The sequence below is a fragment of the Pipra filicauda genome, unplaced genomic scaffold (assembly GCF_003945595.2).
Source record: "Pipra filicauda isolate LSUMZ 115617 unplaced genomic scaffold, ASM394559v2 scaffold44_size3831614_pilon, whole genome shotgun sequence".
Classification (NCBI taxonomy): domain Eukaryota; kingdom Metazoa; phylum Chordata; class Aves; order Passeriformes; family Pipridae; genus Pipra; species Pipra filicauda.
Genome location: NW_024104587.1, coordinates 395,458 through 420,154, shown reverse-complemented (window position 1 = coordinate 420,154; position 24,697 = coordinate 395,458). Strand labels below are relative to the sequence as shown.

The 24,697-nt window shown below is 47.1% G+C and overlaps 1 protein-coding gene across 2 annotated transcripts in view; it reads right to left on the bottom strand.

The window, feature by feature from the left end:
- The window catches only part of NTRK3 (neurotrophic receptor tyrosine kinase 3), a 218,187-nt gene that overhangs the window by 27,855 nt on the left and 165,635 nt on the right, over positions 1 to 24,697 (bottom strand). The window contains exons 14-17 of one of the 2 annotated variants that reach the window (XM_039385919.1): positions 22,181 to 22,311; positions 17,958 to 18,130; positions 12,159 to 12,402; positions 1,422 to 1,496 (exon numbers count right to left, since the gene is read on the bottom strand). In XM_039385919.1, the coding sequence (XP_039241853.1) occupies positions 1,422 to 1,496; positions 12,159 to 12,402; positions 17,958 to 18,130; positions 22,181 to 22,311 (623 nt within the window). The remainder of the gene's footprint in view (positions 1 to 1,421; positions 1,497 to 12,158; positions 12,403 to 17,957; positions 18,131 to 22,180; positions 22,312 to 24,697) is intronic. The other variant, XM_027711971.2, reaches the window with a different exon arrangement.

The window sequence follows — 24,697 nt, the reverse complement described above, 5'->3', positions numbered from 1 at the left end:
TAAACGTAACAAAATCACCTTTCAGTGGCAAATCTCATCTGCTGACATATCCCCTGCAAAATCAGCAATATCTAAACTCACACTCCCACGTGATTCTGGCAACAGTCAAGGAAGTGCCAGAGACGTGCTCTTTCGATTTGCAAGATCCACTCAGCTGCTTAAAACTATGCAGGCATTTGCTGGAGCAGGAGGAGTGACCACAACACCAGGTGGTGGGGCAGCCAGTCCTGCATCAGTGGGCCAGGAGTATATATATATCTCCCCTTGCAATGCCACAGCAAGGTTTGGGTGATTGGACCCAGGTAATTTATCCCTGCCATGGCTACTTTGTAAATATTTATGCCCATCTCTGTGGGCTTGCTGGCACAGGGAAGCTATTGAGAAAGAAAGTCTTAACTTATAAGGAGTCATAACTGCTCTGCAGCTTGGGTGGATTAGTTCGTTCCATTTCCAGAATGGGCTCAAGCAAAGGCACCCTAACTGTCTGGATCAACAGAGCACTGTGTTGAGTGCCAGCAGCAAAATCCCACAGGACAACCAAGTTTTATGTTTCCACCTCTCACAGGCTCCTGCAGCTCACCCTCCAGCTGGCTGGAGGAGGGCACTGTGATGCTGTGACAGGCGGGGACATACCGGGCTGAGGATCCTACACAGAGGCTGCAGCACCACGGGATGCTGGCTTGGCTCTGTGGGAGGGAGGGCAGGATAGACAGAAGTGTTACCAGCCCTCAGCGGGCTCACACAGTTCACATGGCTCCCATCAGCCACAGCCTTGGCAAAACCAAACTGCTGCTCTGTCAGAGCTTCAAACTTGCACCAGTCCCTCACTGTCTCCCCTCTGGGCAAGGGGTGGGAGCAGCAGTGGGCAGTGATAGTTGACATCCACTCAATTGGCGCTGCAGGCATCCAACTGGTCAGATACAGAGAAAGTGTCCACACTACCAGACAAAAGTGTCAGGCTGACAGTCCAGCTGCTCAAATGGTCTGGTTTTACTCCATGACAATTTGACCATCCAAACAGCTGCTGAGGGGACAGTCCCAGTGAACAGTGCAAATGCCACGTTGCTTGGAGTCATGGGGTGGTTTAGCTGCACAGAGACAAAACATGCTGCACTTGCTGCCAGCGGAGCCCAAGGACAGCCTGCACTGTCCACTAGTGCAGGCACAGCCTGGACACTCACAGAGGAAGGTTGCACTGAGGACTTCTCCATTCATCCCATACTATCTCACCATATAAAGAAGCCCCAAGAGCCGTTATAGTAGAAACGTGTGCAGTTCCCACCACAGACAAGAGCCCCTTCGCTGCCAAAATGCACTAGACCCGACCTAGTCCCAAAGCCACTCAACCCCACGTGTCATTTCATGCTCAAGCAGCACCAGTCCCCCGCTTCCAGCTGCCCCAGGGTTCAAGATGCACTCACTGTTGCAGCTGCCGGCGGTGCCAGTCTCTGTCGCTGCCACGCTGCGCTGAACTGGCCCTTCGGACGCGGCCCTTCCTGACAGTGAATGGGTGAAAACAAGGGAAGGAGACAAACAAAAGAGAAGGGAAGGGTGAGAGAGGGAGGGAGGGATGGGGGGGATGAAGCAAGGGGACAAGAAGGGAAAGGGTATGTCTTTAACTGAACCATAAGTCTTTCACTGGCTGCAACATCCCAACACTATGCAGCCCTTGCTGTGAGGGCAAGGGGCAGGTGAGACCCTCTGGCCCCAGTCACCACCACCTTGCACCCCACACGATCACCTGCACCAGTGCAGAGGGAGGGCGAGCTGGGCAACAGTCGAGGGAGACTCAGCCTCCTGAAACTTCTCCTTGGTCTGAGAAGCCACCTAGAATGCTCATATAGAATGTCATCCCTTGGGGGACCCAGAATTCCTCTCCAGACAAGAGAAGTTTTAGGATGCTTGAGCAGTTCCTTCATATCTGGTACTTAAGCATCCTGCTTCTTGCCCATTGCCAGCCCTCCTGGGCACAGTGCAGGGACTCATCTGCCTCTGCCAGCAGAACAAGACCCAGCCCTGATATCTTTACTCAAGCAAGTTCAGGCTAGCCAGAGTTAACGGTATTGTTGGCCAAATGTACCAGTGAAGCATCTCACACATCACCCTACACTTGCCCAAAGTCTTTGTCCCATCAGCACTGTCACAGGCTGGGGAAGAAAATACCTAAACCCACAGCTTCCAATCACCCACAAACCTGCCAGCACTCGCAAAACTGGAGCTTAGAAGGGGACAAGGGAAGCAAAATGCTGGAGCACGAAATACAGGACTACATTTTCCTCTGCATCAAAGTAGGAGAGATTTGGAGAATGGGAGAAAGGAAAAGGGACAGGGAGCAAATTGAGAGTGAAGGACTGGCATAAGCTCTGCTGACTTTCTAGTGAGCTTGTTTGTGTTCCCACTGGGGCAAAGACAAAATCCCAAGATTGAAGGGGAGTTGGTGAGCATGGTGATTTGGCGGTACACTTCTCACTGTATTACTGAGGAGCTCAGGCTGAGAGCTGCCTGGGGAATTCCTGAAATACGGCCTCAGAGTGTGTCCAGCTGGTCATTGCCCTGGGCACCTTCCCACCCTGCACTAGCAGTGGAAACCAAGCTGCTAAATGTATCTGACAGCTCATTCTGCTTGGGGAATTGCCCCAAGAACGACTGACTCACCTCCCTTCCCAAAAAGCTGAGGTAGGAAATGGGTGGAGAAAAGGCTTAGAAAATTGGTTCATGCTGGTTGTTTAAATTGTTTTTGCATTACAGTGTTACAATTAGGGGAAGAGTAAAGAGAAATCTATGCATAAAGCTGTATACTAAAGCCAGCTGGGGCAGAGGTATGGAAGTTGGAAAGAAACAGAGCAAATGAAGTCATCCAGCAGTGGGAAAAAAACATCAATATAATATAGTGCAGAACAAAGCAAATTCTACCTCAAACACAGAGTTGAAAGGGAAACATCTTCCTCTGTCAGATCTATTACCATGCATTTATTCCAATAACAAATAACTAACCCGAAGAGTAACCCAAACCTGATTTATTCCTCCATCTAAGTAAATATGGACAGGCAGCCGAATTTGACTGTAAAAACCACTGATCTCATATGTTTTCTTTGTATATGTTTGAAAAAATAGGAATGAAGTTTCTGCCTTGCTGCCAGGGGATGCTGGCAAAGCATTTGAGCTATAGATATTGTATCTTGTCACTAATGACTGCAGGGAACTAAAAGGGATTTGAATTTTTTAATGCTTCACATTAATTGATAATTTGGTCTCAGAATCCACAGTGGAACACAGGATTTGCTATATTGGATCAGTCTAGTGGCCCATAAAACCTGGCGTCTTGCCTCAGTGATGCTCAGAAAAATTATCATCCCTTGTCTTTGCCTATAAGGTTGCTGACCATTCCTGTAAGGCCACACAGCGGAAAGGGATGAAAGGTCTCTCTGGCCTACACAGCAAACCTCTTTAAAAACCTGAAACATGGGTTTGGCAGGGCTCTACTACATTTTAATTTGGGAGTTCTTTTAAGGAAAGGAAGAAACTCTGAAACTACAATCATTTCCAACAGACACACTGCTGTTGTTCCACTTGGTCACCACAAATAGAGAGAAGGTGGACTTGTGTTTCAGAGGGCAAATGAGAACATGGCTGAGGCCAGAGGGGGGAGATGCCTTCTGCTGAGAAGAACAGTATTGATTAGGCAGCATAAAGATTTTCCTCACTAATTCCTTTAGCAATCTTATCATGTGTTGCCCACATAATTGGATGGGGAAGAGAGAGGTGGAATCACTTAAGCGTTCAAAGCTCAACACACACTGAGAAAAGATTCCCATTTCGTGTGTGTGCGCAATTTTGTGCATCGTTGCCCCTTGATTGTACATTGAACATGCTCTCTTTGACAGCTGAGCCCTAAACAGCCTATATATTAAGGACAGCTGCTTGCAAATAGGGGCTTTCTCCATCCAGCTGGCAGGGAGAAGGAGCTTGCTGGGGTTGTGAGAGAGGTAAGACTATGAAATGGGGGGGGGGGTGGGGAATCGGGAGGGGAAAGTACACAGAAATTCTGACCATGCAGGAATCAGGAGGAAAAAAGAAAAGCAGTGGTTTCTTTCCATGCAAGCATCTTAATTAAGGAGGTTGATGAAGATACTTGCATCTTAATTTTTCTAGGGAGGTCTTCAGTTTGTCTTGAAGCAAAGCGTAATTTATCCTTGCTCTCGCTAAATTGGCTTATAACTGCTCTGCCTCCAGTTCTTTTGCTGATGATACTGAGGTTTGGGGATGCTCCCCACCTTTGCTGACCAATATGTGATCCCTTGGCTGTACCCATGGTAAAGAAGAGCTGAGATCATGGTCCTGCAGGTGGGAAGGCAGGAGGAGGCCAGGGGCCAGCTGGGATGAAGTGAGGAAATGGGTTCAACAACCTAGACAAGATGAGAGGGGAGGATTTTACATTTACACATCCCAGTCACCCTCAATTGCAAGTGGCATGCTCCTCCCAAAGCATGAACTGTTCATTTCTGTATGCTCAGAAGGACCTATACTCTTTCTGGTCCACCTATGCTGGAATAATGAAGCTTCCTGGTATATGGTTCTCTACCTTCTTCTGCTGTGGCTGTAGTTTAAATCAGGCCACCTTGGTAAAACCCAGGAACCATGAGCTTCTCTGATCTGACCTTACAAAATCCTTTTGTTTCTGGTGACACTTTTGGATGGATCTCCACCATGAGAGAGTCTTTCATGGCTCAAAATGAGGCATTGTGTTCTTTTCCCCGTATGTCACAGCTTTCAGGCTAATGGGATGTTCCAAGTGGGGACAGCAGGAGGAAGCAAGCTCACTGCATGCAGGCAGCCTCTAGCAAGTGTTGGAAATCATACTTGGATAAAAAAATTAGAACGGGGGAAAAAACAGTCTTACAGTCAGGGGGAGGGAAAAGTTACTCAGGGATGGATGGGGGTCACAAGTAGCTTCTCTTGCCTCCCTGGATCTGTTGGCTGCACCCAGGGAACACTGAAAATGGAAAAGAGTTCTGCCCTCCCTAGTTAAGTTTTATGGGAAGGAAATTGCTTTGAGGGAAAGGGCTCCTGAACTCCCTGTAGGAAATTTGCTGTCTCAAGTTTTTACAGCACAGGTGACAGGGTTCGGTAGTTTGGCTGCACTGAGAAACAACCCCAGTTTTCTGAACTGAACTGAATCTCTGACTTCTGGGGATGGTGTTACTAGCCCTCACATGGCTCCAGCATTTGACTGGTTACTCCCAGCACTCTTTCCAGCTCTCAGGAAAGCAGACATCAGCCTGGACAGCTTTTAAGAGCAGCCAAAGTCCAGTCAGCATGGGGAAGACTGGAAGAGTCATCTCCATCGAATCCGAACCTGCCACGTACATCACCAGGTGTTTTAGGAAATACTGAACAACAAAAAATTCCTCCCTGTTTGGCTACATCTATGATCTCTGCAAATGGAAGGTTAAAAAACCATCAGGAAGCTAAACTGAAAGGCTCTGAGCTCCCAGGCCTCTGGATCTCAGCCCAGTGGTTGGGAGAAATCAAAAGCCTCAATTCAAATGCCTGGGAGTGGGGCTGAGATTTGATTGAAAGATCCTGAGTCTGATTAGCTTTCAGTAAGTGTGTGAGGGTTTGGGTGGTCTGGGAGGAACACAGAGGGGTTAAGCACGGAGGTCAGTGTTTAGGTGAATATTGAGACTATATTAAACAAAAATCCTGAGCCAAATGACTTGCAATGACAGCAGTAACATACCCCGAGCAGGAGAAGAGGTGAGCGTGGAGGTCAAGTACCAGAGCAGGGAGTTTTTATTTCCCAAAAACAAACTGCTCTTTTGTGCCTGTGCTTCAAAGATGTCACCAGATTGTGAGAGCTCTTCACCTGCTACATCCCTCTCATTACTGGAATGAAATAAATGGCAACAGCATGAAAACAGCAACTCAAGCAGGAGAACAACAGGTAGACAGTGAGGAAAAGGGGAGGAGGAAAACAGGGTGCGGATGCAGGTCTTGACAGGGTGGAGAATTAGGGCAATTACCGTTTCTGAGAAAATGCCAGGAATACAGCACACCCTAATTTCCCCAATTAATTCTTCTGCACTTGAGCTGCTTTGTGTGAAGGGCTCTTAATGTTTCAAACAGGAGGGGAAAAAAAAAAAAAAGACTCAACATTTGTTTTTCCCTTAGTGTAGAAATAGGGAAGTGTTGAGGGAAAACGTTTGGCTAAAACACAAGATGATGCTGTTACATCTTCCTTTCAGGAGATAAGAAGCTGTGCTGTGAATCCAATTTGCAGGGGTTTTTATAGGAGCCACAGAGATACCAAAGACCGGCACGTTCAATATCACGCTGACTTTTCCTGCAAGCAGAACACACCAGGACAGGCACAGAGACACTTAACCCACGTACCCACATTGAGCGGTTCCCTCCCCTCCCCTCTTTTCAACCCTGCTGCAAGTTGGGGGGAATTTGGTTCCTCTGCCCCCAGACCCACAGTCAGGGCAGTTTTGAGGCACCATGGCACGAGCCATCCACACCTCATGGTGCATACAGGTGTCATCTAGGGGGAATGAGAACAGTGGGGCAGTGAGAACGAGGAAAGAAATAACAAATCAGGGATGATGGGATACATGGGATAAACAGATGCCAAGAGGGGGATATAATACTTTCAGACATGGGCTCTTGCACCCAGAAGACTATGGCTCTGCCTGGCTGGCACAGCTGTATCAGTACTAGAGGTCACATCTTCAGGTCACTATCAGACTTTTTGCCCTTATTCATGTAGGTATGACAAAGCAAGACCTGTTTTCAGACTCCATCTTAAGACAGGAGAAAATTAAAGCACTTTCCACTTCTAAAACCTTTCCTTAATGACATATATATTTACAGATACGAACCCTTCCCGAAACCCAACTAGAAAGGATGGAGACAGAGCAGCACATCACATTTTTCACCTCAGAGAAGGGGTAGGAGGAGACAAAAGGCAATGCACATATGCTTAGCACCTGCACAGCACTGAGGTGCTGGAAATGGTGCTGCTGTTGGAAGCTCAACGTGACACAAAACATTGTACCTTCTACACGAGATCCCACTCAACAGCCAGCATGGCCAGGGACTAAGCTTGCTCTCCCTCACCCATCAGCACTAAATCTGAGCCTGAGGACACTGTCTGGATGCAGGGAGCTAGGCCAGCTCTCTGTCCAGAGCTGACTTACTGCCGGCAGATGCCGGGTCTGCCATAAAACTCGAGAGTGGCAGCTTTTTTTCCTCCCAGAGTGAGGCAGTACCATATCCCAGACAGAAATTTAGAGGGAGTTTTGCTCCTCTCTGCCTGTTGGCATTCCTCTTAGCAGGTGATGGTGCAGAGCCCTGGCACACTCATCACAGGGCTCCATTCTGGTGCTAACAGCTTCCCTCCATTCTGGGCAGCAGTTTCCCTCCCATGCAGCAGGATCCACCTCCCATGCTGTAAACATTCTGCATGAGACGGACAGCAAAACAACAAAGAAAGCATCAGAGACATGAAAGTGGGTGTTGTACAGCTGATGGATCCACATGGGCACTAATGGGCTCCAAAGGAGCATGACCCAGGTAGCTGCTAAACCTCAGTGATCTACTGCTCACATGCAAACTTCACTGGAAAAATAACTAGCTGTACCCACGAGAAAGAAAGCAATCTTGAACTCCAGTGGAAAACAACTAGAGAGATGGTCTAGATGGGAGATGGTCATCAGAAAGCAACCTTACCATGGGTACTGAAAATTACCAAGAATATGGGGTTTTTACTGGCCATTTTAAAGAAAGATAAGAAAGAAAATGTTTACACAGTAAACCTTTATGCTTCAGAGGAGGAGGGATCCCAGACTTTTTAAAGAACACTGACCTAAGGCCAAAGTCATAGCAAAAATGTTGGTTTGGTCCTGATGGTCTAAGGGTGTGAGCACCAAGGTTCATAGGGAGAGATATTAATCTTTTATTAAACCAACCAACACAACTGAAAATAATAATAAAAAAAAAGAACTCAGAGAGGCTTTGTGTACCTAAAATTCATTCTTTTTCCCCCTTCCAACAATATCATGTGTTCTATTAAAAGATATTACTTCTTCCTGAAAACCTTGTCTGTCCCAAATCCAAACAATGTTCCAGAGTAGTGAGGACAGAGAAACAGGGAGCATTTTTGTTATTATGTTTATCTATCTCTGTGTTGCTAGAAATACAAAAACACTTTCAGAGCCCTTTGCAAGTCCTTCATGTGTCTTTTTTTGACAAGCAGGTGTTCTCTGTGTGATGAACTGTGACCACAAGAACACTCAGCATAAACCTCTGGGAAAGGATGGAACTAAATCCCCAAGAGGTTTCCAGCCCACCCCAGGATTTGGGGCAGGATGCCAGAAGGGCAGAATAGAGGAAATATGGACAGAGGAATGTCTTAATGATGTTTAATGCCTACATAGATCCCTCCTCTATCTGACATGCATCTTCACTGATGATGTCCTACCCATGTTAGGACATTACCTTGGGAGTTCTTAAGGAGTCTTGATTACAATTTAAGACTGTGTTCTCTTCTAAAGATGAAGAAATGCTGCCCTTTTCCTGGACAGTGACCATGATTTTGTTTTGAAATTGAATTATGCATTTTGGGGGACAAATGAAAATTATTTGTATTTTACTGGAGTTTGGGTGGGTTCAGAGCCACAGAAGGGCTCTTGGAGCAACCAAACCCCTATCTGCAGGGTGAAAGAGAAGCTGGGAATTCTAATCTCAGCCCTGAAGATGCCTCCAGCTCTGACACTCCTCCCCCAGACACAACAAAAGCCCCCAGCTCCCTGGACAGCACCGGGCAGGCACAGTGTGCCTGACTTGCTGCAGTCTCCATACCACACTCAGCTTGGGTGAGGCACAGTGTCCCTGACCTGCAGCGTCCCACCACCTGCTGTCACAGTCCTGAGTCATACCTAAAAAAAGTCGCCTACTCACACAGTTTTTTAAAGAAAACAACAAGGAAAACGAAATCCGCCCAAATCTTTTCTCTGCAGTATGGATATTTTCCATCCTGCCTTCCCACAGAGACCCACACCAAAGATTGCACAGCACGTTACACAACACAGCACAGAAACGCTTCTTCAGCATCCCCGCCTTTTCTCTTCACACAGAAGCTGGGCTACTTCTCTCTGTCTCCCCAGTTCCTCCACTTTTCTCCGCTTTCTAATCAGATGCTGATCCACCTCTCTCCCCACCACTTCCACCTCCACAACCATCTTCTCTCCATCCTGTCTTGTTGAAAGGAGGTTTAAAGGAAACAGCTGACGGGATCCCTCTGTGATGCAGGAGGAAAAGGACGCATCTGTCTTCAGGCAGAACATGGAGAGCCTTGCAGAGAGGGGAAACGAGCCTCTCTGCTGCTTTTGTTACTCAAATATTTGTTTTCTGTATCCAAATGTGCAACAGAAAATTAAGCGGCTCACCTTTGTTAAAGCACTTTTGCATCCCACAAATGCTGGAGCCAGATGGTGTTCTTTCTTTGTCTTAAAAGATTAAAACATGGGAAAGAAAGAAAATGCCTAGGAACAAATTCTCAGCCTGGAACATGCTCATATATCCCACTTAAGATATCATATATCCACATGCCCAATTATCCAGGCATGTGGGGCCTGGGCAGGAGCAAACACAGGGACCGGGCAGACTGAAGTGAGTCTGCTTGCAGAGAGCTCCAGACCTGTCACTTTGTGTCAGCTTGGAGGTGGAATCTTTCCCCGTGTTTCCAGAAAATGACAAACTACAGTTTCTCCCCGGGCTGCAGCTCGGACACACCAAGCAATATTTTCTAGAAACCATATGAAGCAGAACTTTACTCCAGGTCCTACTGGTGGCAATGGCAGGCTGTGCACAAGGGGAGAGGTGCCATACACAAACACCAGGAAACAGACTTGGGAACTTCACCAGGAAGGTTGTAGATGTGACCAGGAGCAGCATCAAAGTCTTTAAAAGTTCAGATCTTCAGCCACATCTCCACCTTTCGTAGGTGAGACCCAGGAGCAGGTCAGTTCTCCAGCTTGAGCTTCTTCACTCATTTGCTGGGAGGAGTGTGGTTGGACTGTGGCTGGAGGAGGGATGAAGGACACTTGGCCTCTGCACTTCTGCTCTTTGCTGGCCTGGGTAGGCTTCCCAGCTCTGCCACTGACTCCTGCTTTGGCCTTCGGCCAGTCACATAAACCCTCTGCCCCTCATGCCACCAGTGTAAGTGTGGGCAATCGGAACATTGTTTTGCTAGGAACCTTCTTTGGACTTTAGGAGAGAAAAGGCCTCCATGAGTGAACATAGTGAGCAAGAGTTTTAAAAATACTAAAAATAAGTGAAAACAAAGAAAGGAAAATTAGTTAAGAACAAAAGGCTGGGCTGGGCTGAAACTCAGCTCTTATTCTGGTAAACAGGTGATAACTAGTTACTACTTTAGTCATACATGGCAATTTGTCTATGTAGAGAAAAGTCCACTAAAAAGACTTACAACACTGCATGAGATATCACGGAGCAGTCCTCAGCAAAGCACTTTGCACAGACAGGATGAGGTCTACAGGACACCACCATAGAGAAGACAAAAAATCCAACAATGACAAACTGTGGAAATCATCTCAGTTCTCACTTTTTGGGGGCCCTCCCAGCCTTCACATGTCAATAACAGCAAATTCTCCCACTGCACAGAGAGCTCTCGGTGCTGCAGGAACACCAGCTCAGCTGGGATTGTCCCCAGAAGTGTGACACTGGCTGTGGTTTGGGGCAGGACTAACAGGGCTGAAGGGAAGAAGGCAGGCAAGAACACGGGCAATCACATGTGCTGCTCCTCATCTTCCCCTGGGCTCTTCTCTTTCCTACTCGCTCCTTCCTGAAGTTTCAGCTGTGGTGGGACCACAGCACCTCTCTTTCCTCATCACTGCCCAGTAACTGCACTGACACCTTTTCCCAGCGCAGGCTTTTCTGCTGCACAGTGAAGATTGTTTCCCTCACTGGTAATTAAACTTAGTGGTAAGCCGACGTTCTGGCCTGGGAGAGGTGGTATGTCTCAGCGCAAATCTGATCACGTTTCTCGTCCTCCCAAACACAGTAACTCCACTTGGCAGCTGTCTATCACATAATGAAAACTTTCTGAATCAGATCAAGACCATAGGTCAACCCTTTCACGGGCAGCTGATAGAAATCATCCTCAAAGCCAAAGATCCACGTTGTAAGCAGAAATAAAACAGCCTTAGTCCAAGCATCACGCTGGAAACCACGGTTCCATAGCCTGAAAAGCCCTTCCCCGTTGGTGGATGGTCCAGAGACAAATATCTACTCCAGTGTGTTTCAAACATTTCACACATCACATCATCGCCTGTAGCTGGGGAAGGGTAAGAAACTCTGTTCCCTCAGGAAGGCCGCCATCCTGGGCAGGCAGGACAGTGCAGACAGGTACAAAGGGAGTGTGCAAGACAAGGGGACAGTGCGAGCACAGATCACACAAGAAGAGGCTGGAAAGGCATTCCTGGCTCATTGAGTCTGTCCCCAGAGACAAGTGCAGGATTAGCCTCTGCACTAAACCCAGGCATTTTTATCTAGTTGCTTCCTGAATTTCTTTAATGACAGGCTTTCAGCAACCTACCCTTGGCAAATTATTCTATTGTCTAAATGATGACCCTGCTGGGAAAAAAAGTGTTCTGAGGTCGAACCTAAATTGACTATTATTTCCTCTTCCATATTTTATGCACTTATCAGTCAGTCTTTCAGTTGCTTTTCCTCTACGTCCCTGTATTAAGTTTCTTTAATCTAACACCAGAGGTCACAGCCTGTAGTCTTTATCATCTCTTTGGATTACCTTTAATTTATCAATGTCTTCAAAAAAAAGGGAATAAAAATAGGCAGTAAGTATGGGATGACTTCAGAGCCATCCCAAAGCATGTGACTGTGTGCTATCACAAAGAGTCTATGTGTAGACATCTGTGTGGATGTCTGAACTACAAGCATGGCCAGGACTAAACAGGAGTAAGGACAGTGTTTAGGGATGCCTGATCAACATCTGTGCACATATTTCAATGAGGAAATAACGAAGCAAGTGAGCCCTAGGGCTCCAAAAACTGATTTACTGTAACATTTCCTAGTCTCCCTTTGCTCTGAGCATCAGACTGCTGCTGCAGCTGCCTTACCCTGTAGTAATCAGTGCTGTAGACATCTCTTGACATCCCAAAGTCTCCAATCTTCACCAGCAGGTTGGCTCCGACCAAGCAGTTCCTGGTGGCCAGGTCTCTATGGACAAAGTGCTGGGAGGCAAGGTACACCATTCCAGAGGCGATCTGGCTAGCGATGTGGAGCATCTGGGATAGCCCTAGCTCCCCTTTGGCTTGTCGAGGCTGCCCATCCACGAGGATCATAGCGTCTGGGCCATGTGCCCTAAAGGGAGGAAGAAGCAAAAAGCATAGAGTTGCGTCTCAGAAGTGACCAGGAGATGGGAATCCCACACGGTCGCTGTTCCTGCTGGAGTGGGGACTAGATCCCAGCTCTGCACTGGGAGGATGTGCACACAGCTCCAGTGGAAAGGAAGAATGAAAGCTTAAGAGAACAGGAACTTGTGGGAACATTTGGTGGGTGAGTGGGTGCCCTACATCCTTATCCTATCCTTTGTCTACTGCACACAACCTCTTGTGGCCACAGATGGAGACAGAATGCCAAAACAGTGGGACCACTGGCTTGATGCAACATGGACACTCTTCTCTGGCAAGACCTGCGCAGAACTAATGAGCCTCAGGATATTTACATGTTAATTCTCACAGCTTTGATAAGTTCCCAGAAGCAGAGATATCACCCACTTTTCTTCCACATCTGTCATATTCTTGCTACCTAATATCTTAAACAATCCCAAACAGCCTCCTTTTCTTTCCTTCATATCACCAACCAACCACCCCCCAATTGATATTCGTACATCCAGAGATCACACAAAATGTTTCAAAGGAACACCAGCAGCTTCATCCCTGGAAAATCCCTTTTATATCCTAAACTATCCCAAAGGTAACACAGGTACTGTGAACTGTGACAGCATGAGCACAGGTGCAAAGTTTAGCCCTGGCTGTCAGCAGATGCAGAGAACATCCTGTGCAACAAAAGGAAATATTTTGCTGAACCAGGTGCATTGTAAATGCAGGACTTTAGGTCAGTCTAATTCCTGTTCTGTCCTTTTTTTGTCTCCTTCCTCACTATGTACCAAGCCTTTCTGTGCCATACTCCCTCTGTGATGTCTCTTCCCCTGACAGAGCTCACCCCATGGTAACTTGTGTGAGGGTAGAATAACAAAAGCCCTTGTATTTAGGGAAATGCAAGAAATGTTGCTGTGGCCTTCCTTCTTGTAACTAAAACACAGTACAGCATTTCCTCTGAGGCTTTCATACTGTTCTCTTTGAAATTATTCTTGGCATTTTACCCCTGTCATCAGCAGTAACCCCACAGAGAGACAGCAAATTGAAACTGCACATTCAGAGCTTTCCCTCCTCCTTGACATGGGACTGAACAACACACCACAAGATCCAAACTGTTTCCCACCTTTATCTCTGTTTCTGAATTGTGTTGGGCTTGAGGGTGCACCAAAGAAATGAGCATCCAGATGTTTGGGGTTCAAGCATCAGTTTTTCAAATGCCCCCCTCTTCAGCTACCTTTCCTACCACTGGGAATATGGCTCTAAAGGTCCTCTCCTGGTAGAAAGGACAGCTGGAAGAGGAGAGAAACTGCAGAAACAACTGCTGAGAAGCCAGGAGTGTTTTTTGGGAGCCATGAGTGGGTGGTGCTGCTGAATGTGGGGTGAGTTGTCTGGGAGCAGCAGTGGGAGCAGCAGAGTAGGGGCTGCCAGAGGCATCTCGGAGTCCTGTGGGTATGGTGGGAGCAGCAGCATACAGGAAGACTTGCTGAAGGAGCTGCAGAAGAGTGCATGCAGAAATGACTGTTTGATGTCTTATTTAAATAGCCCTCAGACGTGTTTACCCCAGGAAACTACTTGGTGGTGACAACAAATGGTGACAGCAGGTGAAGCTGAGCCAGGACTGAGCTAAAAACAGCAAAGAAGAACAAATAATAGCTTCTAAAACTGTTCTGGACAGTTTGTGCCAGTCATGCCTTGCAGTTACATCATATTTAGCTACAGCTGATACCTGTTGTCATCAAAGGTAAACACTGCTAGGTGAGAAGTGAAGGATGTATTACTATCTCATTACTACCACTTTTTTAAAATACAATAATGGCCCCCAAAGAAGTGTCTGTGTCTGAGGGGAACATGTGGTGGTTAAAAAATGGTCAGCGAACACCTTTAATTCACTGGCTCTTTGTATAACCTACTACACAGGACACATCTCAGTATGTCCTCTCTACTACGTACATGTCCCTCCCTCCCTTTCTTTATCCCATATGGTTATAATCCAAAGGAAAGAAGAATCAACACATTTATGATATAAACAGGAAGGATATTAGCACATTTAGATGTGTCAAGAAGCCTACAGGGAATATGAGAAGGGTATGTCCATCTTTTCCTGGGGAAAGGAGTTTAATTCAGCTTTAGAGAGAGGCCATAAAATTGGGTGGATTTCCTGTTAAAGAACTACTGGAGGTTTTTTCCATTATGGAGTGGTGGAGGCTTTTGGGAAAAAAAATCACCCTTCTAACTTCCTCTTCTGAAATTCCTCTTCTGTCCCAAGACAGTCTGACTGTGGGGCTGCTTCACCAGAAGGGCTGACACAAAAACACCAGAAATTTACAACTTTTCTAACAAAACCCATTGCCTGTATGAGTGGCAACGACTTACTACAGACTGCAGAGAGGGTCTGTAATGGCAATGTGCATTTATCCCTACTTCAAAATTCCTTCTGTCCCAGACAGAAAACAAAAGCTAGAAAACCAGTGACAAAGGTTAAGGGAGGAAGTGATGGACACCCCTGGTGAGCAGAGAGGGATGTGGTCACTGCAGACCCCTGAGCAATGGGTGTGTGTGCTGGGAACACCCAGCCTTGCCACCCACCCACCCTGGCAGACTCCAGCCCCAGTGCACACCATCCCTAGGGATGCGGTGCTCCCTGGAGAGGAATGCCTGTATTTCTCCACGTCAAGATCATGTCTATTAATATTTTCTATGAGGTAGGACACCACAATTGCAGTCTCCCCTGGTGCAGACAGCATGGTTTGTTTTTGCACCCCCAGCAATAGTCTTACACACAGGGGCCCTGGGAGGTGTGCAGAACCATCCCAGTGCATGCCACCACTAACTCAGCAGGTAGGTGTTGATCCTAGTGCCTTCCTTTTCCACACCAGTTAATATTACAGACCAGTAAAACTCTCTGTTCTCTAGGAAGCACACAAAGATCTAAAAACACTTAGGGGAATTTATTTATTGTGCTTTTCTCTAGGAAACTGAGTCTAAAGTGAGCCTCTTCCATTTTACTGCTTTTTCGATTTCTGCAGTTAAACTGGGAAAAGTCCATCTGAGTGCCTGTTACAGACTCCCAGCATCCCCAGCCTCCAGTGTCTGGGAGTCACTGTCTCCTGCTGCGGGCTGGGTGAATCATCACACTATAAAAACTGCTGCTTGCTGAGGGATGCTAGGCAGCTCTGCATCATCAGCCCTTTCTTACCCCCTTGCAGTCCCCATTCCACAGTCTCCCATCAGCAGATACCTGACCTGACAAACAAACCCACAACTCTCTTTCCATATGTCTCCTTAGGCATTTTGAGTTTCTGTTTGCTGGGTATAAGCTCCCTTGCTCCCAAAGCCAGCTTCCTTTGGGACGCAGAGGGGTTTCACTGCCCACCACACACCAGCATGCAGAGAAGAGAACATGGAACTGTTTTTCCAAGGCTGCACAGGAAGGAGAAGCTGGCAGCTAAATGCAGCTGGAAGATGAGGAGCTGCAATCCCAGGGACCACACATCTGGAAAGTTTCTTTTCCTTCATAAAGGCCAAAGATAATACAACAAGCTTTCTTCTCCAGTGAAACTGGAGATGAATTTCATCAGGCGTGAGTGTTTCTCAGACACATCCCAAGGAAGGGTTGGGACAGGGATGAGGATGTCCATGGTTCCAGCATGATATCAGCCTTAGGGACACACTATTGTGTGAAGCAATTCCATGAGGCTTTGGCAGTGGGCACAAGACATCTTTCTGAGACAGTGGGAGAGCCTGTTTTGGACTACACTGTTCGGAAGATCAGCTAGAGCAGTGAGAGGTTGTGCCTCAGCTGTAGTATCTCCCTCATCTAAGTGAATTAAGGCTGTTGGTTCTGCTAGGAAAAATGATGGGTCAATTTCCCACTCTTCTTTGTGAGGCACTTTAAGAACACCATGTCTCATGCTCTTTTTCAGACTGCCTTCCTCCAGTCACAAGGCTGAGGCACTACTCTTAACACTGCATCACCAATCTGTGCTAAAATAACCTTTCAGTTCAACTCATGGTTTCATGCCAGTAGGTAGAGTTCAATCTGCTGCTGCTGGAAGGTTGTTGAGCCCTTGCAGGTACCACAAGAGAGGGTCCCACGGTAACCAAGGCTGCTCCCCCTTGAACATGGGTCTGAGGAGCTCTGTAAAGCCAATGTAGCAGCAGCCTTCACTTGTCCTACCTTGCCAAGGATGTCATCTATCCATCCGGAGCCTGAGATAGGGACTGAGGTATAAAATCATATTTGTTCTACCCACAGATGAGGAAAATGAAGAGGAAAACCAATGCAGGAATGTTCTCAGCTCATCCACTGCCAAGCGAATGCCCCAGTGGAGCTGCAGACAGGTTATCACTACCTGACAGACAAAAGAAGAAACCTCTAGGATCCTTCTTCATGTCTCTTCTGGTGTAGGTGATTGCTTGGAAGTGAAAACCTCAGGGGAAAACCTGTGTCTCCTGGTCAGAAACTGACTGTAATGGCAGAAAAATACTCAGTGAGTGTATCCCAACCCCAGACCTAGACCTGCAGCGCACAAGCTTCTTGTTCCTCCTGCAATCGTATTCACACTTTGCAGTCAAAACAGGAAAATATCAAGGGTCCAATTTTCTAAATATTGGGAAATAAAACTACTAATTATTTCAAGAGGTAAGTACCACTCCACTTGCATGCAGGTTTCAGAGCGGAATTTCTGTTTCGTGGGAGAAGAGCACCATAAACATCCTCCCACAGCTGCTCCCTGCCCCTTGCTGCTGGTGGATGCAGGGCACACAAATGATCTGCCTCAGGCTGATGAAATGGTTGAATGATGGGGGGCAGGGAAGGCTCCAGCAAGTTACATCTCTCTAGAGACAGGGAAGGAAATTACGGCACTTTTTCAGGCCTTGCCAGGCTTCTTAGTAGTGTGGTGCTACAAGTTAAGGGATCTCTGTCTGATGAGGCACGGGGACCAGGGATCAGGTATGGACTCCACAGTCACTGCCTGAGGCCCCTCCAACATTTCTCAGGTCTTTTATGAATACAGGAATGAGAACTAGAGACATGTAAATACCCAGGATACCAATCAGATCAAGGACTCCAGCAAGTTTCTGAAAGGAATATTTTGGTTCTTGTGCTGTTGAAGCAGGAGCTGGGTGACTGAGGGAGTGATGTCAAGTGGCCTTCCTGCTTCAGCAAGACATGGCTTTGCTGGGTGTACAGGACTTGGAGCTGCTGATAGCTGTGGTATCATGTCCTTCTACCCCCAAAGGGCAGAGGATTGCAGACACACCTCCTGCAGCTTCAAACTTGCTGAGGTGGGAGAAGAAACCCCGGGTTTCCACAACTCACAGAGACCACTATTGAGATTACCCAAGAGGAAATGTTGGGACAGGGCTAATAAAGCACCAGATCTGGTGAGGACTATCATCTCCTACAAGCTGTCCTTGGAACAACCATCTCTCCTTCCTCAGCTCACTGAATTACATCACTGGTGCAGCACTGAGCCAGAATTCCCCCTGGGGTGGCTGTGCAGCAGTTCCCATGCCCTCCTTCACACTTACCTCAGGAACTTGTTCAGGTCGCCGTGCTTCATGTACTCAAAGACCATGATGAGCGGGTCTCCGTCCCCACACACGCCGTAGAACTTGACGATGTGCTCGTGCTGCAGGTTGGTGAGCAGTTCTGCCTCCCGCTGGAAATCCTTGCGGGCTGCCAACGTGGGGTCTTTCAGTGCCTGAAATGAGGGACACAGACACGCACAGGGTGGGCTCGGGCAAGGGAAAAGCAGAACAAATGGGTCACAGCATCACAGAGGAGCTGGTGAGGAAGGGAGGGGAGCAGAACCACTGCCACTGGCCCCATTGTTCTGGGAGGGCTGGTGGCACCACCTAAATGTTTTGTTCATGTAGTTACTGGCCCAGTGGGTTCCCCAGCTCATTTCTTAGGCAGCAGCAAACATGCCTCAGAGGGTAATAGCTTCCAATTATTCCCAGCTTGGGCAGAATTTGTACTGGTGACCTAGGGGTGAATGGCTTCATATCTCATTATTATTAAATTTCTGAGCCAGCCAGTCCTTGCTATCTGTCTTTTATTTTGAAATAGCTGACTACACTGCCTTTATTCAGAAGATGGATTTGCCTGGCTGTGCAGTTATTGTGTGGATTTTTCAAACTGCCTCCGAAGAAGGACATTGTCAAGTTTTTTCTCATAATTTTTAAAATCATGTTTTTATTCTCTGCTGTTTATAGCAGCTCCCCAGAAGACTAATGCTGAAATTGGTATCCTTATTGAGAATATCTCATCTTCCACAATTTGAGCATGCCACTTTGCCATTGCAGGGCAGCTTGCAGGCTCCAGGTGGTGAGGATGAGCCTGACATTGCAGAGTTGCCATGAAGATGTTGCTGCGGGTGCAGCCGGTAATCAGGGAGGAATTCCCAGGACTGGAGTCTGGCTTGTCCGTGCATTATTGTGCGGTTGCACCGGTGAGTTAGCTTGAAAGCAGCTTGTTGTTATGTCAGGGTACCAAGGGAGGGAACTTGATAAAAAAGTTGAAGTCCAGACCATTTGACAAGATGGAATGGCCATGAGAATCAGCACGGTCTTTGCAAACATTTAAGGAAATGAAGAGGTAAATCTGGTTTTGAGTTGCTGTGTCTCAGTTACATCCTCCCATCCTCCACATGCCAGGACCGTTTAAAACCAATTCTGGCTTTAAGTGTGCAGCCTAACAGGAGCTGTAAAAGACTCAAGGAAACTTGTTCTAGTTGTCCTGAGTCACCCTGATGTGCACCAGTTCCCTCTCAGCGGTGAGGGACACGAGGTAGCTCTCCCCTTGCCTACGCACAAATATACCTTCTCCCTTTTCCCCATGCCTTCAATCTCCCCATACAGACGGGAGACGTGGCATGAGCAGGTGCAGGCTGCAATTTATGCTTAAAAAGAGATGTTAAGCATCAGAAAACTGTGCTTGGAGGACAGGACCCAGCACACTGTCACTGCACCTTGGCTGGCCCATGGTACTACTGGATATAGTGAGTCCTTCAGAGCAGGTACTTTTCCCCTTGGAGCAGATCTGCTGGAAGGTTTTTCCCCAAGCCTTAGGACACTACCTCATCTTCTTCTTCTGCCCCCAAACTACTAGACACATGGCGTAAATCTATTTTAATTCTTTCTCCTTTGGGATAGCTTGACTAGAGATATTTAGATGAATGTTAGTTATATGGTGCAGATGGCAAAGCATCCATCCTTATCTCAGGCACCCAATTACTTTTAGTCATTTAATATCTTCATAATGTTGATGCTACCCTATTCTTCTGCAGGGAAATAGTCCCTTCCCCCATCACTCTTTTCTCCCCCTTTTTCCTGTGGTTGCACATAGTATTTCAAGCTGCAGTGAGCTTAGGTTTCCTCCCCTTCACACACAATCATTTCTAGAAGGTGTTAGGACTGTAAGTTTGTAAATATGACACATCAAAAAAAAGTTATTAAACCCCCCCACATTACTAAAGTTACACAGTCAAACATTTAGAAATGAGGAAAACAGGGATAGAACAGGGAAAGAAGACCAGAACCAGAGGAAGAGAAGGGATGTCTCAGTAAAATCACTGAACGACTCTCTCAGGAAGATTTGGGGTGGATTTTTTTGTGCCTCCATCACACGATTCTTCCATAATTTCTGGCAAGTCCCTGAGCATCTGCAAGGTTGCATCTGTTGTCACGAAGCGACAGTTGTTTCAATATTACCTGGAAAATCCCCTCTTATGTGGCATCATGGCCAGGTCTCCACAAGCACTGTATGTTTATTGCTGCAGCAGGGCTCACTCTGAGTCTGGTACCTGCTGTCCAGGGGCTGGAAAGGGAGGTCAGTAACTCCATTTTCCACCTAAGTGGATCCCTTCAGCTCAGTTTTCCTGCTTCTCCATCCGCCCTTCATCCCTTGCAAAATGGTGATGATACAACCCCAGCAACTTGCTGGGAAGCTGTGAAAACAGGCACACTCACATCTAGGGAGTTCTCTGCACAGGAGTGATCACCACAACGGAGCAGCTCACAGAGAAATGAAAAATACGTGTTTGAAGGACATGACCTGAATACAGCCCCTCCAGCATCTCTAGTACTTGACTTTGTCACCTCAACACTCTTTGCTGGATATAGTTTTTGTGCATTTCTTAGCATGCTTTTAGAGGCAAGCTGAATAAAACAGGGAGCTTGTCCATGTCATCACATCAAAACTCAGCTTATCTGCGGGGCTGCGACCTCTAGATTTGCTGAAAATCTGAGTCCATTTAACTGAGTGAGTAACACAGCCACTTTATTTGGCCCTGGGAGAGAGTCCCTGAGAGCAGGGCAGAGGCAGGCTCTGGGCTGTGGACTCAGCTGCCCTTAACCAGCATATCCTGCTGCTGCTCTGAGCTGCAGTGACTGGGGAGGTAGTTCTCAGCCTCTATCAGGAGCATGGGATCTTCAGGAAATGCAGCCAAATCTCAACTTAATATGTAAAACCTTTCTTTTTTTTTTTTTTTTTTTTTTTTTACCTCAGACTTATAATGTGGCCCAAATTAGAGGGATTCTTTTTCCCTGCCACTCCCAGAGCTGGCAAGAAGCCAGATTCCAAGGCCGTGCTCCATACAGCTGGAACTGTATGATCTTGCAGGATGAAAGGCATTTTGGAGATGTAAGCTCATAGTAGCAATTAACAGAAACAAGTTCAGATGCTGTTTCTGCCTACATGCAAATGAAACTCAGAAGAGACTCAAGAGCCAGGCTTGCTAAGGCATGGCTGACACTGATAGGCAGGTACCAGCCCTGTAATCAAGCAATTAATCATATGGGTGTCTTCGCTGCCTCAGCTTTAACCAGTCTCAGAGGTGAAAGGTTCAGTCTTGCACTTCACTGCTGGAGCAAAAGGGGACATACGAGCTTACAAATAAAAAAAGGCTTGAGCTGCCAATGATTAGAACAACTCTCAAGTAACTGGTTGCCTCCAGCATGCTGGAGAGAGTGCTGGAACCTTCCCCCCTGTAGAGCATCGGTTCTAATGCAGAACTTGTTCCAAGGAGTTAGGAGGCATTGGTTAAATCCAAGGGATTAGACTGTATGTGTCTGCCAACTGGTGCCACTTGAGAGGAGAGCGCAGTTCTGCACTGAGTGGTCTCCCCTGCCCAGAGCCACGCTGATGGGACACAGCTCACACAGGGACTATCACAAGGATGCAAGCAACACAGCACAAGCCAAGCTGAACCTGTGTTGGCTCAAAATAAGAAAAACAGGAGCAACCTGTGGCTAGGCAAGCAGGAGTTGAGTGGAGCTGAGCCGAGCTGCTTTGCCCATCTTGCGGCAAATTGATCCCAGAAAATTGGTTCATCGTGCTTAGCTTTTAAGTACTTATTTTTGCTGAGTCCTTTTTTTGTTTCAGCTTCTGCATGTTACACAAAAAGATAAAATCCAGAAGGAGCAGGGCCCCAGTGTCTCACAGAGGGAGGTGGATCCACACTGGGCTGGCTGCTTCAGCTGCACGGGAGCTCACGGCTTCCAGACCAGCTTCTCCTCCCTGTCTGTCTCCTGGCTGCGCCAGCAGGAAGGGAGGTTTTGGCATTGGTGAGAACAGACAACCTTGAAGCGAAACACTGAAACTTTGTGTGACTAAGTGGATTTACCACAATCTCCAGCATCAAATAAATCTCCACCCATGGCCCCCAGCCCTCCCCTGCTTCCCTTTCCCATGCAGGCTCATCCAGTCTCGCTTTGCCAGCCAGCCCCTGCCATTCACCCTTGGGATTTACCTTCACTGCCACCAGCATTTTGTCGTTGGTGGGGCTGAGGTTGTAACACTCGGCCAAGAACACCTTCCCAAAGGCACCTTCTCCCAGCTCCCTCTTCAAAACGATGTCTCTCCTCTTAATATGCTGGACATCTGTTGGAGGGAGGGGAGGAAGAGGGAGAGGGTTGAGGGAAGAATGAATCAGGGTTAATTCAGGGAATGGAAAACAACTAATTCAATTTTCTTGCAAGCTGCAAGGGATCTGAAATTGCTTTGCAAAAACATCTACAGGGATCTTTTTACCCACCCACAGAACGCAGCCATCTCTGGGATGGAGCTAGTCTCACGAAAAACATCTGCGAGGAAAGTACTTGAAGTTTATCATGTTCTCATGACAAGCTCGTGGCAAGCTTCTCCACAGGGAGAGGAACCTTTGGGGCAAGTTCTGCTATAAAGACCTGAATCTCTTTGGAATGATCCTGGAAATAATCCTTCTCCTGTGAGGCGTAGCAAAGGTCACATACTTCTGATGCCAGGCCAGGCAAGATTAGAAGATCCTGTTGAGTTTTGCATTTCAAATGGGATTAGTTTAAATTCAAACACAGCAGATTTTTGGGGTTCAACTTTGGCAAGTCAAATCATTCCCAAGAGGAGGAGGACCACTGACCCCCATGCATGTTAGGGCATGAGCAGGAGCCGGCTGGAAGCACAGAGTACTGTCCTGCAGTAGGACCCTGACCCCGCAGCCTTCTACTCGACTGTTACCTCAGAAAGGTCATCCCAGGATACAGTCACTGGCACAACAGACAAACTGAATCCATTAGTTTCAATGATCCTTTCCACTGACATTTAGGATGGCAAGGACTGACAGAGAATAGCAACCCAGGTTTCAGGAAGAATCAGAAGAGCAGTAGCTATTAATTTACCAAAGGTACAGAGGCCAAAGAAAATTGGTCTGCTCGGCTAACAGGTCATTCCTAAGGGCTGGGTCTACCCAGGGATCAGGCACCTACAAGGGTGGGTAAGTGACTGTGGGATATCCACTAATGCTTTGGCATGATTAAATGCCACTGGTTGCTGGGAGAAGTTGTGGGTTTCCATATTCTCTTCTGGGAACAATACTAGGGCACAGCTACTTGCTACCAAACCTCCAAGTACTTTTCTGATATCACAGCACCCCTGCAGCTCCTCAGCAATACAAAGAGGCTTTCTAATGCCCATAATAAGCTGTAGAAGCAGCTACAGATGCACAGCCACCATAGCATTTTCTGGAGGCACAGTACCCAGAACTTCATCTCTCTAAACTGTCCTTCAGTGAGGCTTACTGCCTCCCTTGAGAACTCTGGCACCACAGACCACCCCCAGCTTCAGCCTGAAGGTCATGGCAGGGCAGTGGAGAGCTGTACACTTTTCTCCATTGCCTGGTGAGCAAAAGCTGATGCATGACAGGTCTCCCCAAGCAGAGGCATTAAGTGGGTCAGTGCCCTCTTTCCACTCCTACCCTGAAGCGTCCATAACCCTGAATATGTTTGCTCACAAACTGGACCACTTTTGAGTCTTTTCCATCTCTTCCATCTGGCACAGGTACACACCCCTTGGCTCAGGTGCATTTTCCGTGGGACACTGCAGATCCAGGAGGTGGAGGTGACTAACTCCAGGTTTCAAACTGGCTGCAGGGACATGTCACTAACAGAGATCACAATCTGCCACCAGCTCCTGCCACCCACGTGTCCGAACAGGTACCTGTATCGACCCAGGGGGGCATGTGCCCCACAACAACATAGGTAACACAATGCATCAAAACTCCAAGGGATTAGAAGACAAGCATCCTAATGGATTTTGTACAATTAAGCTTTTTAATTAGGAGCTCAGAGGCAGGTTTAAGGAGCTGCCATCTCTGGGCCTTTGGCTTGTTTGGGAAGATGGATGCCGTGAGATTGCATAAGCAATGGGCCTTGTAATGAAAGATGCCTCTCTGGGGAATTCTCATTGACCTTTTTGTTAATTGTTCCGCAGACTGAAAAGTGTTACTTACCAATATTAATAACATTTGTAACATTAAGGCACAGGGTGGTAGGCACATCTAAAATTATTCTGGTATTAAACCTGCAGTGACAGCCAGGGAGAACAAATCACATGTGGACTTTGCCTCCTCCACCTGGTTTAGCTGAGTGTTTAAGGAGTACCTTGAGAAATCTGAGATATTATGTGTTGAAATGTTAAGTGATGCACTTGGGTGAGGAAAGTCCTAATCTAAGAAAAGCTCAAATGGTACCAATTTACTTTATAGAGTAGAGAGAAAGGATTTTTTCCTCTTTCTCTTGGCAAGCATTTCTATAACACTCATCACTACAGTACCTTGGACTTACTGTATTGACAAACCACATATTTGCATTGTTGGTCTCCTGAATAGCAGCAGTCAAGAAAGCTGCAGGGGAATGATCTGATACTAAGAGGAGCCCAAGGACACTTTAAAAAACTCAGAAATGTAGCAATTGCAATCCGATTGCCCTGTTTGGTGTGAGATAAAGTTAAAAAG